Below are 16,500 nucleotides of genomic sequence, written 5' to 3'. Positions count from 1 at the left end.
TCTTTTGCATGTTTTATAATGGTTATAGATAAAATTTAAATATTTAATTGTATAGTTGAAGTTTTTATTAATGATTACAGTTGGTTGATGCGTGCGTAGCACGCAGAGACCCAACTAGTTTTACAAAAATAAAAAAATAAAAAAAAATATGGGAACAAAATGGCTTCGCCCAGGTTTGAACTGGGGATCTTCAGTGTGTTATACTGACGTGATAACCAACTACACCCCAAAACCTCTTCTGAACAAAAAGCTCCAAATATATAAATTATTCTTAAAATCATCAGTAACACCTAAAAAAGAAAATAAGCGGGAAATGTGAAAATAAAATAATACAAGTACTGTACTAATAAAAATTAAAAACCCTCATAAATCAGGAAAACCTTCACAAAATCCTTCTCTCTCTCTTTCTTTCTCTCTCCTGAAAGTTACAGTAAGAAAGGAGCTTGAAAGAGGTGCAACAATGGCGAAACAAGAGGAGAGAGAAGAAAACCAGCAAAATTGGAGGAAAGAAGTCGATAGCAACATCAACCGTCTTCAATCTCTACTCTTCGGCGCCGATTTTGCTTTAGAGAATCGCGATTATTCTTCCGCACAACTTCTCAGTCTTCGTCTCCTCGGTTTTCTCGATTCTCGCTCTCAAAACGACGTCGATTCCTCGTTTATTCATCCTATTCGCCGCGATTCTTTGTCTAAGCTCGACGCTTCTCGCCGTCAACTTTCTCCCGTTTACGACCAGTAACTCTCTCTCTTATGTTCTTCGGACTTATTTACAATTTCTAGTTTTCCAGGTTTTTTGTTGTTGTTGTTGTTGTTGATTTTGGTGAATTTTTTGTTTGATGATGAATTTTTGATTCGAGTTGATGCTGAATTGCTGAATGATTTCGTTATTCGAAAATTTGGTGAAAAAATTGTATACATTGGCTTTATTTTGTTCGAATTTTCTGTTCACAAAATCGATTGCTGTATTTTGATATTGAATGGAGCTGGAATTTGAGCTAATTTGATTTTTAGCCATTTTTCAAAATTATTGTTTTGTTTTTGGATGAGAGGAACTCTTTTGGTGTTAGGTTTTGTTTTAGAAGTTGAATCTCTATATTTTGATGATTGCGAACATCGTTTCATTAATTATAAGAGATGAAGCTCAAGTGAATTTCTATATTTAGGCTTTTGGAAGCAGAATTAGGACACATGTGAATTGCAATTTTGTTGATTGTATAAATTAATGGTGTTTATTTGAAAATTACATATTTTAAATTCTGTAACTAAACCAGAAGAACTTTGCGTCATTGATTGGAGGAACTCTTTGTTGTTCGGGTTTTGTAAGGAAAACTAAGACGTACTTTGTATGTTGTAATGCAAATTGTTGATTGGAGGAGTTTGTTGGCCAACACATTTGATACATAGCAAAATGATTTTGCTCTTAAATTGATTGCTAAGGTTATCTTACTTTTACAACCTCAAAAGATTTAGATTATGATATGTCTAGGCAATAGATGCTCCAAGAACAATAAAGGAAAATAAAGCTTACGTCTGCCTTAAATCTTTCAACATATCCCTATTCCCTATAGAGATGGAAACTAGTGACGTGACATGCCTTGTGCTATTCTTGTACTGCATATATAAGTGAAAAATACCTAGAAGGGAGAATGGATATGGAGAGTGTAATCATATCCATGAAAATGCTCACAGTATGTGGTCGTAAAAGGGAAAGGATTGCATATAAGGTCATAAAATGTTGTATTCTCGTTTTGCTGCTACAAGAGTAGCTATTAGTGAGATTTATTAGTGGCTTTCTGAATGACCTAGTTAGAGATCATGTAGGAAACACTGGTTCCTGCAGAAGCCATTGTGTCCCAACCTATCAAGATGGTGGGGAACATATCTGCATTTCCTCTTTCTTACTCATTTTCTGATGCTCTAACTGTTGACAACAGCAACAAGCTAGATGTCAATTATTTCTAATGTCCGTAATGCAGACTCTACTCTTTTAATATATGATCCAATAAAGTGTTACGGAGATATTTCCCTTATCCTTGACAATAGTTGTGATTGATATGTAGGTTTAATGCTTTCTTTTCTTGGCAGAATCAATTTATTTGTAATTTTCTCTGTGCAGCAGTTATCTGTTATCCTGTGGAAGTTTGTGTTTCATCTCTATGTTTCAATTTTTTATTTTATTTTATTTTATTTTATTTTTAAGTACTATGTGCCATTTGTGTAACAGCCAAGCATTTGAAGCAGCAGGCATACCTCCTGGAAAAGTTTTCTCCATGAATGCAGATGTTGATGTCAAGATCAAGCAATCAAAATATTTTCGTGCCCTTATTCAGCAGTCTTCCAAAGTAAATACGAGTGGATTGGTATGTTTGATCTACGGCCTTGAAAATTTCATCTTCTAGTGACTCTCATGTTTACATTACTGGTTCATTTCAATTTTCAGATCCTCACATCTTCCGATTATTCATATGAATGTCTACGGTACTAATTATACCTTACGTTATCTTCATTTTGGGGAGGAGGGAAATTAATGTAGTATAAGCACCTTGATAGATCTTTAGAATCACAACTGATTGAATTTGACTAGTGCTGTGATGTGTTTTCTAATTGTTCAACTTTCCAAGGTTCCTAGTTAGTTTTGTTCATTGTGTGGCTTCCTAGCCAGTAGGGAGCAGTACTTTTGATATAAGTGCTCATTGCTATCTACACTTTGTGCAGGGAGGCCAAGGAGACCAATTTGAGAGACTGACTAGGAAGACCTCCAAAACCACTCTTGAGGCTAACTTGTCATCTTGGCATGGGAACAACATGATGGGTAGAAGTAATGTTGGTGTAAAAGGTCCTGTTGCATCCAAAAATAATGGATCTGATGACTGCATTATTTTGAGCAAGGCATGTGCATCAAATAATCAAGTCAGAGGGCATTCTTCATTTGCACACGCTGAAGAAGAAGAAAGAATGCTTGGAAACAATTTGGGAGTAAAGCGTCCTCACATGGAATCAAGGAATCCTAGAAATGACATCGGATCAGCTTTGAGCAACAACGAAACTAACAGAGAAGTATCTGGAAATGCGTTTGTGACTGCTAGAACCAAATTGGTATTTTCAATTACGTCTACATCTTGAAATTAGACTACAGCCTTCTTAATATATCGGAACCCTGGGACTTGTTCCTGTTGAAGGAATTGTGTCTTCGATAAGTGCAATTACTAGATATATCAAGGATCACTATTATGGAGATAATAAGTTCATTCTATTGGGGCGTCATCCTCTGTTGCTAGACTATGAGAGATGATCTTTGGGCTAGTCAAATAGCCCAAAGCCCTTTAGAATGGATCCTATATTGGTCACACACAAGGGTATTGGGTTAAGCAAGTTAGAGGCCCATTAATGGGCCTCATGAGCAATCAATTAGTCATAAGCATGAGTGGGCTAAGTATAGTTTGAGTGGGATTAGGAAGTGGGCTTGGATTTGGACTTGGGCTATTATTTAGAGATATGATCTATAAATAATAGCCTTGCCTAGGGTTGAATATAGAAGTCACAATTGACAATACAGTGAATTGTGAATCAAGCAACCACCATCCAAAGGCCCTCATCCTCCCTCTCACACACGCACGCCTCTCCCTCTCCCCTCTCACCCACGGCCGGCCACCCCTAGTGGCCACGTGGTGTTGCGCGGTGGTTCTTGACTAGTTGATCGTTCGTTCATCTGTAGAAGGTCGATAGAAGTGTTCTTTCGCGACTAACTAGCATTAGTGCAGGTCTTAATCTGTGCTCGTGGACCAAGTAGAGGAATCGCATTTGAGGTTCTTTATCTCCCCATTGTTCTTGCTCGATCATCGTGGAATCACGCTCCAAAGGTATAATTCTTACTTCTTTATGTGTTATGCATGAGATCCTTGGTTTGGTGCTATATGAATATGATTCATGTTAATTCCGCATTTAGTACCTATAATCTCCTACAGTGGTATCAGTTAGCCTCTTGCATTTACATATATTGAGTAATAATTCTTTGATAATCCACAATTTTAATTCAATTAGGAGGGAGAATAATTTAATTATGAGTCAATTGTTATTTTAGATGTGATTTAACAATATAGAATCATTAAAGGTGTTTAATTTGCTCCATATTAGCCATCAATTGATCCGATTTTTGCCCCAAAATAATCGAAAAATTCGAACCCCTAAAACCCTAATTTCGAAAATTTCGAATTTTAACCCTAATTTGTGAAATTTTGTGTTTAATTTTGATTTATTTCAATTATAATATGTTTAAGGAATTTAATCTATTTGATTACATGCTAAAATTATGAATTTTTCATGATCAAATTATTTAATTTAAATGTTAAATTAAATTATGGATTAATTTCATCAAGAACCCTAATTTCAAAATTGAATATGATTTAATTTTGGGATTAATAGGACCACATAAAGTTTAATTAATTTTACAAAAGTTGTTTTAATTAATTAAAATCAAACAAAAAAAAAAAGGGAAAGAACAGCAGCAGCACCGCGGCTGGGTGGCGCTGCCACGGTGGTGCCGCTGCTGGTGGTCCAGGAGGGAGGGGGCGGGGCTGGGTCAGGCAGCAAGGAGCAGCGCAGCAGTGCACCACCCCTTGCGTGTGCTGCTGCTGCTGTTCCTGCGTCACTGCAGGGGCAGCGCACACCGTAAGGTGTGCGGCCACCGTGGCCGGCTTCGGCTGGCCACACCACGGTGGCTGACGCGGCCTTTTTCAAAAAAAAAAAATTTTGTTTTTTATTTTATTTTGGATAAAATCAGATTTCAAAAAAAAAAAAAAAAAAAAAAAAAAAGGATAAGTTTAAATTTTGAAAAGATAATTAACAAATTTAAGGTTGTTATTTTTGTTAAGTTTGGATAATTATGGAGCAAAGATTCTATAAGGATAATAATTGATTAAATAATGTGATTATCTCATAATTATTTATGGATAATAATTGATTTAAAATATGTGATTGGCAAGTAATTAGGATAGAATTCCTAAATTATTTAGGATAATCATGGAAAATAAATATGATTTATATTCCATAATTTCAAATAAGATTTGATTCTATCTCATACCTAAATTAAAATATATGATATTTTATAATTGGTTATGATTAATATATGATATTATCTAATTACAGTAATTAATTAAAAATATGAGATATTTATAGCCATGTTTCCTTCATTATGATCATCAGATGTTGTAGTTTAAGAAAGCATGATGAGTGATTTATTATATGGCACTTTATAATATATGATATTGTTTATTGCTATATATAGACTAGTATGGCCCATAGATTCTAAAATACGATCTGCGCATCGTGCTGTATTTTTGTAATCTAAATACGGTCTGCGTACCGTTGAGTATTTTTGTAATTTATTTTATTTTATTTAAATAGTAGATAGAATAGAATAAATTTACAGGTTGCAGTTGATCCAAAAGCCAATGAAGTGAAGGCCCAATGGAGCAAGATGGATGAGATCCATGAAGATCCAAGTGGGAGCATTTTACTTTATTAGTTTTCTTAGGATTAAGGGGCCATACTATGTCATGTTTTATTGCATTAGTAGATTATGCATGTTTAGGTTTATTTATGTTGCTTGATGATGCGCTAGAGTTCACTATATAATCACAACATAATAAATCTAGATCCCAGTAATATTGAGGCAGCTTTTCCAATTAAAAACCCGATGAAACCTTTGACATTTGTGATGGGTCATGCCAAAGCTGGGCATCATAATTTTCATTGGGGAGTGGGGGTAGGACAAATTCTACACTTTTAATTGGTTATACTCAACAGGGTTACCTAAAGACAAAGTTTAGAACCTTGAAGCTAAGGGTAATAATTAAACATGTGATGATTAATTATTCAACCAAGAATTACAAGAGTTGTAATCAGTAAAGAGTTTACTCACCTTGAAAATGTAATAATTGATGGCAGGGCCAAAGTCCGGTTAATTATTGCACAAATAAAGGATCTTGGAATCATTTTATTCAATAGGGATCATTTAAATATTGAATGAATGCTTTAAAGTTACCAATAAATTCTAAATTACTTATGGTACTTTAAATTTATTAAACATAATTATTGAATTTTGCCTCGTTTTGTTTTTTGTTTGTAGATGAATAACTTATTTGACAACACAGATTTACCAATGAAACTCAATTTAAGGCTTAATCTCAGAAACTACAGGGAATGGGAGGGCGAATTGAGAAATGTTCTCACAAGCCACAAGCTTGAAGCTCGTCTATATGTACCCATTGAGAACAAGTGTGCTCTTGGTCAGGATCCTGAAATGCATGCGAAATTAGTTTTGGATGCACAAAGGGTCAAGTTCCTAATACTGGAATCTATTCCAAATTGTTGGTATAATAGGTTCAGTCGGTATGAGGTGACCAATTTGTATCAATGTCTTCGTGCTATCTGTAGAGGTGGCATGGGGGCATTGGGTAGCGGAGGTGTCAACGATCCAAATGTAAGAGAGATCGTTAACTCGATCCCTCAGATTTACTATTCCTGGGCTGACAGTTTAAGGTATGAGACTTACAGGATTCATGGTAAGATAATGGCAAAGAAACTCTTACCTGGTCAGTCAGTGAGGCACCATGTCAATGAATTGGTTGATATGATCAATCAAATGGATGTCCTCGGGAAACCGATCGATGATGATTCTGCACGTGACATTATTTTGTTCTCACTCCATGCTGGTTTTGACATTGTAAGACTTTCTCATAATGATGAGGGATCATCTGCAAATTTGATCAACATCTTACTTAACCATGCTGAGGAGTACCTGATAAGGAGAGATTGCCAGTGCTTCTATTGTGGTGGATGGCAAGCCCATACACCAGGGTGTCCCCATTATGCACCAGTGAAAACAAAAGGTAAGGAGTTACTTGATGTTTTTGTTGTAGAGATTAATCTTACTTCATCTTCCACTTGGGTATTCGATACCGGTTGTGGTGCTCATATCGTCAATGACGTGCAGGGCTTGAAAGGAAGTAGGAAGCTAGATCCAGGAGAAGTAACACTTCGAGTAGGAAATGGAGCAAAAGTTGCTGCACTTGCTATTGGGAGTTATCACTTGAGACTTCCTTCTGGACTCATTTTAGTACTTAATAACTGTTATTTCGTTCCCAGCATTACTAAAAACATTATTTCAGTTCCAGTTTTAGATACTGAAGGTTTTTCATTTGAAATAAGAGACAAAACGTTGTTTTATTTCAAAAGAAAATATGTTATATGCTAATGCTAAGTTAATCAATGGCTTGTATGTTTTAGAATATGCAACTCATGTCTACAACATAGATCATAAAAAGCAGAAAACAGATGGTTCAAACCCAACTTACCTATGGCATTGTAGGCTTGGACATATTAACCAAAAGCGCATCCAGAAATTACATAAGGATGGACTCCTTTCTTCTTTTGATTATGAATCATTTGAAAACTGTGAGTCATGCTTGCTTGGGAAAATGACTAAGTCACCCTTTACGGGTATAGGTGAAAGAGCTAGCGACCTTTTGGGACTCATACATACAGATGTGTGTGGACCAATGAGTTCAAAAGCTAGGGGTGGATATAATTACTTCATTACTTTCACTGATGATTTAAGTAGATTTGGTTACATTTACTTAATGAAGCTCAAGTCGGAAGCCTTTGAAAAGTTCAAAGAATTCCAGAATGAAGTACAAAACCAGCTTGGGAAGACAATTAAGGCACTACGATCAGATCGTGGTGGCGAATATTTAACCCAAGAATTCGATGAACATCTGATTAATTGTGGAATAATTTCACAATTAACCCCTCCAGGGACACCTCAATTAAATGGAGTGTCAGAAAGGAGAAATAGGACTCTACTTGATATGGTTAGGTCCATGATGAGCTTTACTGATCTTCACATATCATTCTGGGGATATGCATTACGAGCAGCTGCAAATATACTAAACAGAAGCCCGTCCAAAGCAGTTGAGAAGACACCATATGAATTATGGACTGGAAGAGTTCCAAAATTGTCTTATCTCAAGATTTGGGGATGTGAAGCCTATGTAAAACGTTTACAAGGCGACAAATTACACCCTAAATCAGACAAGTGTTTCTTTGTGGGTTACCCCAAAGAAACAAAAGGGTATTACTTCTACAATCGCGATAATGACAAAGTGTTTGTTGCTCGCGATGGTGTCTTTCTAGAAAAGGAATTTCTATCTAGAAAGCCAAGTGGGAGTAAAGTGGTTCTCGAAGAAATTCGAGACGAGCAACAAATGGATGTGGATAACACCACATCAGAGGCGAGGGCGCATGAAACGATTAATCATGCATCGGAGCAAGCTAATTCCACCAGCGAGACTCCTATCGTCCCACTTGAATCTAATTCATGCGAAAATCTTCAAGGAGTTGGAGAGAAAATTTCTACTGTTGCTCCTACCCCACGTAGGTCTGCCAGAATCAGAAACAAACAGTTTGTCGAGGTTCTGTTAACTGAGGATTCTGAAATCTTCTTATTGGAGAATGAGGAACCCACAACCTACAAGCAAGCTTTGGTGAGCCCCAACTCAGATAAATGACTTGAGGCCATGAAATCCGAAATGGAGTCAATGTCTGAAAATAAAGTGTGGACCCTAGTTGACTTGCCTAATGGGGTAAAACCCATTGGTTGCAAATGGGTCTACAAGATTAAAACAGACAAGGATGGAAATGCCTACATCCATAAAGCAAGACTAGTTGCAAAAGGGTTCAGACAGATTCATGGTATTGACTATGATGAAACTTTTTCCCCAGTAGCAATGCTTAAGTCCATTCGGATTCTTCTAGCGATTGCCGCATTTTTCGATTACGAAATATGGCAGATGGATGTCAAAACCGCATTCTTGAATGGGTTCTTGAAGGAGGAAGTGTATATGACACAACCTGAGGGTTTTGAAGATCCAGAAAATCCTAGAAAGGTATGCAAGCTTGAGAAATCTATTTATGGATTAAAGCAGGCATCCAAGAGTTGGAATCTTCGTTTTGATGAAGCAATCAAAAGGTTTGATTGCGTCAAAAGTGAAGAGGAACCTTGTGTATACAAGAAGTTTAGTGGGAGCAGCATAGTTTTCTTAGTCTTGTATGTAGATGACATACTTCTCATGGGAAATGACATACCAATGCTTGAATCAGTCAAGGAATGGTTGAAGAGTTATTTTTCCATGAAAGACTTAGGTGAAGCTGAGTACATTTTGGGAATCAAAATCCATAGAGACAGGTCTCGAAGGATGATTGGACTAAGTCAAGAGACTTATATTGATAAGGTTCTTGATAGGTTCGAGATGACAAACTCCAAGAGAGGTTTTCTCCCCATGTCCCATGGCATTACGCTCAGTAAATCTCAATGCCCGGTTATGCCAGATGAGATGAGACGTATGGCTATCATTCCTTATGCTTCTGCAATAGGATCGATAATGTATGCCATGATTTGTACAAGGCCGGATGTTGCATATGCTCTAAGCATGTGCAGCAGGTTTCAGGCAAATCCAGGTGAAGCACACTGGACAGCTGCCAAGAACATCCTTAAGTACTTGAGAAGGACGAAAGGAATGTTTTTAGTGTATGGTGGCGAAGATGAGTTGGTTGTCAAAGGTTATACGGATGCGAGTTTCCAAACAGACAGGGATGACTTCAGATCTCAATCTGGATACATTTTTTGTCTGAATGGAGGAGCAGTGAGCTGGAAGAGTTCGAAGCAAAGCACTGTCGCAGACTCTACGACAGAATCAGAGTATTTGGCTGCTGTTGAAGCAGCTAAGGAAGCAGTTTGAATAAAGAAGTTCCTGACTGAGCTGGATATTGTACCAAGTTCTCAAAAGGGTATCGAGATATATTGTGACAATAATGGAGCTATTGCTCAATCCAAGGAAGCTAGGTCACACTTCAAATCCAAACATGTAGAGAGGAAGTTTCACCTCATTCGAGAGATCGTTGACAGAGGAGATGTCAAGATGAGCAAAATTCACACGGATGAGAACATCGCTGATCCGCTTACTAAACCCCTTCCAATGCCTAAGCATGAGAAGCATACTAGTGCAACTGGATTGAAGCGAATGGTGTAATTAGAAGTTGTTATTTGTTTTGAGAAAATAAATTACATATGTAATACATTCATTTGCAGAATTATGTTTAATCAGAAATTATCTTTTCTCTTATTTAATTGTGGTTTCAATATTAAATAAAATGTCCAAAATAATTATGGATTGATGGGCTCATCAGGTTATCTATCAGATAGAGACCTGGTGTATGAAACCCCACAGGTGAACAAAATCCACATATTATTTAAGTTCCTAGTTCGAAATCATTAAAGTGGACATAAATGATTTCAATGAATGGACTAGCATGTAAGATTGATTGGATAGCTCGGTTTCATGGGCTATGGGAGCATAGTGATAAGGCTCGGTCAATCACATGGATATGCATGAATGATGCAGGATCGAACTATAGACCTACTTTGAAGTTCAAGTATAGAACTTCCGGATATATTAGTGGATTCCTTTGACATGAGTGGAACATTGGTTTCATTCAATGGATGATATAACTGTGGTACATTCAAACGTCTTCCCGTAACTGGAGATTATAAAGGGTGTTTCCTGGTTGTTTCAGAAGTTGAGTGGGAGCTTTGGTTGCCACAAGATTGGATAGAGTCTTCCTATTAAATTAGGAATGTGTCATGTTTTGGCCTCTTGAAGAGGGAGAATTCGGAAAATGCATGGCCGTGCTCAAATGTGTTATAAAGTAACCATTTGTTTTGTAATTCTAACTCAGATTTCAAGAAATGATTTGAGGATTAATATTGATTACATATGATGCAATCATATTATCAAATCGACACAAAATGACTTAAGGAATTTGAATATTGCGCACTTGTCTCAGACAAGTGGGAGATTGAAGGAATTGTGTCTTCGATAAGTGCAATTACTAGATATATCAAGGATCACTATTATGGAGATAATAAGTTCATTCTATTGGGGCGTCATCCTCTGTTGCTAGACTATGAGAGATGATCTTTGGGCTAGTCAAATAGCCCAAAGCCCTTTAGAATGGATCATATATTGGTCACACACAAGGGTATTGGGTTAAGCAAGTTAGAGGCCCATTAATGGGCCTCATGAGCAATCAATTAGTCATAAGCATGAGTGGGCTAAGTATAGTTTGAGTGGGATTAGGAAGTGGGCTTGGATTTGGACTTGGGCTATTATTTAGAGATATGATCTATAAATAATAGCCTTGCCTAGGGTTGAATATAGAAGTCACAATTGACAATACAGTGAATTGTGAATCAAGCAACCACCATCCAAAGGCCCTCATCCTCCCTCTCACACACGCACGCCTCTCCCTCTCCCCTCTCACCCACGGCCGGCCACCCCTAGTGGTCACGTGGTGTTGCGCGGTGGTTCTTGACTAGTTGATCGTTCGTTCATCTGTAGAAGGTCGATAGAAGTGTTCTTTCGCGACTAACTAGCATTAGTGCAGGTCTTAATCTGTGCTCGTGGACCAAGTAGAGGAATCGCATTTGAGGTTCTTTATCTCCCCATTGTTCTTGCTCGATCATCGTGGAATCACGCTCCAAAGGTATAATTCTTACTTCTTTATGTGTTATGCATGAGATCCTTGGTTTGGTGCTATATGAATATGATTCATGTTAATTCCGCATTTAGTACCTATAATCTCCTACACCTGTTTCCAAATTATCTTATTGAAATTTATATCTTGTTTTCCTATAACAGGAAATGGAAGTAAAGCAAAAGAAAGGATTGGGTGGTTCACCAAGCTGTTCTGTCTCTCCCATTAGTGATTACAATTCCAACAGTCGGTGTTATAGTGGAAAATCATATGGAGTATCACGCCGTGGGGTCCGTGGTAATTTTATTCCCCCAATCAGATCCAATGGCAACAATACCGGGAATATGACTGCACGAATTGGTGGCAAATGTGATGATGCCGCAGAGGATTCAACCAGAAAATGGTATTTCCTATTAGCTCACAAGTGTTTTATTAAACTTGGGTTGATACCAGCTTTTCACAGTTTTTTGCTTTCTTTTATTTTTTATTTTTGTTTTTGTGTTGTTTTTTGTGTTGTGTTGTGTTGTATTTTTCCCTGTCATGCTTCGTTATAAGATTATACTAAAGTGGTAGCTCTTTTGACATTGGATTACACAGAAAGTTGTACTTTTGTAGTTGAAATTTGAGGATTTTTTTGGCTGACAAAAAACATAGGAATTGTTCCTGGAAAGTTCTGTGCACAAATTGAAGAAAATTAAATAACTTAATCCTCCCCAGTTTAGTCTATTCCTCAAGGTCCACAAAATAGTTTTTTACATGTCCTGGCATCCAGCCAAATGTCCACCAAGTAGAGCTTCCAACACTACACTTTCTGTGGTCAACTGGTGGAAGGTAGATATTCATATTTTCTAACAGCTCATTTGTTTTGTGCTAGTTTGGAAATGTTATGTGGTCCTGATGGGGAGCTGCCGGAGAAGCTGAGAAATTTGGAGCCTCGTCTAATTGAACATGTTAGCAATGAGATTATGGACCGAGATCCCAATGTGCGCTGGGATGACATTGGTAATTTGCATTTGTTATATGCAATGCTCCTTTTTATAAATAAATCTAGCATTCATTGTCTTCTTGTTACAGCTGGTTTAGAGCATGCCAAGAAATGTGTGACAGAGATGGTGGTTTGGCCTCTATTGCGCCCAGACATTTTCAAAGGATGCCGTGCTCCAGGAAGAGGTCTTCTGCTCTTTGGTCCACCTGTAAGTACTGCAGCTCTTTACTTTTGAAGTGCAAGTGGCCTAAAAGGTACTGTTTCATGAATATTGTCTCATAAATTTATTTCAGGGAACTGGTAAAACAATGATTGGGAAGGCTATAGCTGGAGAGGCTAAAGCAACATTTTTTTACATATCTGCCAGTTCACTGACTAGTAAGTGGGTAAGTTTAAAACCTTGGGTCCAAAGATTTTTGCATTGTTCACTCTGTTTTGTGTTTTCTGCTTGCTTGTAATTCCAAGTCACGTTCTCATAAAAATAGGGGAGTTTTTCAGTTCAATTTGCTGCAGACTACATTTCTCTTGCCTCAGAATTTTGTTGCCTTTTTCCTAGGTATTCCTTATCTACTCTCCTTATATATAAAACTTTATTCTCTGATGAATTTAAATTCATTTCATCTGATATGTAGAAGTGTAGAACTTAGTTTGTTCAAGGTTCAAGTGTGGCTTGTTAATCTGTGAGTGTTTTGAGATACCTGCTTGCTAATTGTGCATTCAATGACATATGAATCTCATGAAACATGGAAGGCATGTCCACTAATTTCTTGTTTTTCCAGACTCCCTTCATTGGCACTTGACATTGTGAAGAAATGACCTTTGCATTAAGCTGTTAATTGACAGTATATTACTAATATCACTTTTGGGGGGGGGGGGGTGCTTGGATTGGGAGTGAAGAATTAAGGGTGTTTAATAAGAGATAATAAAGAAAAGGAAGACAGGTGTAGTTTGCAGTTGTGGTTGAGAGAGGAGGATGGAGGTGGGCCGTGGGGGAATCATTACCTCTTATATATTACCGTCTAGTTTAAGCATCCCCTCCCCCCTCTCCCCGGGAAGGTTTAAACCGTCAAAATGAAGATTATAATCGCTTCATCCCTCCTTTAACCATCACCACCTGTCTCCCCCTACCAATCTTCCTTGGCTTGATTTTCTCGCATTACCCCCACTTTAATTCGTTAATTCCTAATTCAAGCTTGCCTTAATGATTCAGATAGAGACAATCTGCTATTATCTTCTGAATTTTATGTTCAAGAAGTGCAAACTGGCGTGTGATGCATTTTTATGTTAGAGCTAAGATCTTGATGTGTTGATAAAATGCAGATCGGGGAGGGTGAAAAGCTAGTGAGGGCTCTTTTTGGAGTTGCCAGTTGCCGTCAACCAGCAGTTATATTTGTTGATGAAATTGATTCCCTTCTGTCGCAGGTAATGCTGGTCTCTGGCTTTAGCTTTGGAGGAAGAGGGATTTTATTGTTTTAATTGCTTCTATATGGACTTGACTGCAGAAGCAAATATTTGCCTCAGTGTATGACATTCTTAGGGTTTCAAATTAATAAAAAGGACGCTTGAACAGAAAAGTGTGACCACATATTTTTTTTATATTTTTGAAGATTAATTAATTCAGTTCCTGCATGAATCATAACTTTCTCTATTGCTGAGAAGTTTTATAAAAGTTTTTTTTTTTTTTTTATGATAGCGCAAATCAGAAGGTGAGCATGAAGCAAGCAGGAGACTCAAGACTCAGTTTCTTATCGAGATGGAAGGCTTTGACAGTATAAGTGAACAGATTCTGCTTATAGGTGATTGTTCATATTTTTATGGCATATTATCAAACTTGACTAGAATTGCTATTTTATCGTACAACCTGCCACATTAGGTGGAGTAATCATTAGATAAACTGCTAAAGATTGCTATTATTTTAAAATTTACAGTAAATGTATAGAGAGCTTTAACTTCAAGCAAAGATGTTTAATTTTATGATTATCATGTAAAAGTTGGGCTTCCCTAACCTCTTATTTTATTCTTGTGAAGTCTTTGCTGATGCCAATTTGTTTTCACTTGGATGCCAAGGTCTAGGCTGTTGCATCAGTATTTTCATGGGCTTGGGATAGTGGACTCTTTATGCTTAGGCATTGCACCCAATGGTCTTGTTCATGTTTTGGTATGGGTATCAATTAACATGTAAATTATGTGTACTATGCAGGAGCTACAAATAGGCCCCAAGAGCTTGATGAAGCAGCAAGGAGGCGGCTTACGAAACGACTGTACATACCACTCCCTTCTGCAGGTCTGTGTCTCTGCCCATTGCTTGTTTTTCCAGCAGATATCACTGATAGGTTAATAAAAATATTTTGAATGCACAGAAGCAAGAGCCTGGATAGTACGCAATCTCCTGGAAAAAGATGGGCTGTTTAGACTCTCAAAAGAGGATATGGACATAATCTGCAAATTGACTGAAGGTTTTTGACTTATCCACTATTTACCAATAACCTGATCACACACTTGTGGGCTTCATCTATTTTTTTACCAAATGTATCTCACCCCATCCCAGGTTACTCTGGATCGGATATGAAAAATCTTGTGAAGGATGCTTCCATGGGTCCACTTAGAGATGCTTTGAGGCAGGGCATTGAAATTACAAAGCTGGACAAAGAGGATATGAGGCCAGTAACTCTGCAGGTAAGCACGTCTTGCTTGAAATAGCTTATTCAATACTCATGTTACAGTTGGTAAGTTTTCTTTAGCTAACTATTTTGTAGGATTTTAAAGATGCTTTGCAGGAGGTGAGGCCGTCGGTTTCACCTAATGAACTTGGTATATATGAAAACTGGAACAAACAGTTCGGAAGCTTGGCAGTCTAGCACTAATCAAGATTCAAGGTTAAATGACTAGGTTAATGAGCATCGTTACAACATCTGACTTTTGGTGCAATTAGAGCTTTAGCTTTTCAGTTTGATTCCGAGTATTTTCCCGCTTTCATTCAAAAATTATATGGAGAGAAGAGTATAGGTTTGAAAAGACAGTGAGTTGGCATATTAGTACACATATCTGTCTTGCAGTGCAGATTGGAGAATGGCTGCAGCACTTTTCCTCGCATGGCCTGCATTATGAAGCATGTTCAATCTATCTTTCTACGTATTTCATAAGTAAGTAGCTCGGAGTCTAGCTAAGTGATTAGAGTTGCAGATATAATTGAAGTTATGATTTGGTAGAGTACGTACGTGTAATGTACTAAACGATAAAGTTGTAACACTGCAAGCTGTTGTAGATGTAGTGTCAATTGTTGTGTCCTGTATTTAGTAGATGTGATGTGAAACGGTAGAATTTCTGGTTATATAGTTGACATATCAAAGTTAACAAGTAATTTAGCTTGGCTTAATTATATATTTCAGCATTCAATTTTTGTATGAGTTAATTGTGTTTAAAGGTAACTATTAATGGCAGTTAACATATTTGCTTGTTTCGGCTCAAAAGTTCTCTACAAAATTTAAGACATGTATATAAATTATACGGTCAATGAGTTTATACTATTTGTTTCTTTCCTTGAAATGTACTTAAAAACCTGAGCTTCCAACATTGAAGTTTCTTGATTGGCTTGCAAGAAGTTTCTGCTGCTTCTCTATCGAAAGTCCAGCCTATCAGCAATATCATCAGTTTTCCCCTGAAGTCAATGCCACTCCAAGATTAGTAACCTCCTATTCAACTTGAGATGCAATGTCCTGTCTAAGATGGTTCTTCAACTCTTGCAATACTTTCTACCATTTGCTCCTTCATTAGCCCTTGTCCTTCTAGTAACTGTACTTGAGACAAGGCATTACACGAAGGAAAAGGATCCCTCCTGGAATCCCTTCGGAAACAAGAGCACGAAAACAAACAAGGATCATCCAAAGAAAACTCAACAACCATAACGTACATACCATTTAAAT

At 37.3% G+C, this 16,500-nt stretch overlaps 1 protein-coding gene across 1 annotated transcript; it reads left to right on the top strand.

Annotated features, from left to right (window-relative positions):
• Positions 1–391: 391 nt before the first annotated feature.
• Positions 392–15,895, top strand: LOC145601697 (ATPase family AAA domain-containing protein FIGL1-like). Its single transcript, XM_081657758.1, has 13 exons — positions 392–735; positions 2,225–2,360; positions 2,716–3,096; positions 11,757–11,995; positions 12,467–12,594; positions 12,667–12,785; positions 12,871–12,963; positions 13,898–13,999; positions 14,271–14,373; positions 14,778–14,861; positions 14,938–15,033; positions 15,126–15,253; positions 15,334–15,895. The coding sequence occupies exons 1-13, from the start codon at positions 461–463 to the stop codon at positions 15,433–15,435; spliced, it is 1,986 nt and encodes a 661-aa protein (XP_081513884.1). The 5' UTR covers positions 392–460; the 3' UTR covers positions 15,436–15,895.
• The last annotated feature ends 605 nt before the right edge of the window (positions 15,896–16,500 follow it).

This window comes from Chenopodium album, chromosome 21, assembly GCF_948465745.1.
Source record: "Chenopodium album chromosome 21, dcCheAlbu1.1, whole genome shotgun sequence".
NCBI classification, from domain to species: Eukaryota; Viridiplantae; Streptophyta; class Magnoliopsida; order Caryophyllales; family Amaranthaceae; genus Chenopodium; species Chenopodium album.
Note: the sequence above shows the minus strand (reverse complement) of the source record. Positions and strands in the feature narration are given on the sequence as shown.

Coding starts and splice junctions, on each gene's coding strand:
- LOC145601697 (XM_081657758.1), top strand. CDS start 461: ATGGCGAAACAAGAGGAGAGAGAAGAAAACCAGCAAAATTGGAGGAAA. Junction 736..2,224: donor CTTTCTCCCGTTTACGACCA/GTAACTCTCTCT, acceptor TTTGTGTAACAG/CCAAGCATTTGAAGCAGCAG. Junction 15,254..15,333: donor TGAGGCCAGTAACTCTGCAG/GTAAGCACGTCT, acceptor ACTATTTTGTAG/GATTTTAAAGATGCTTTGCA.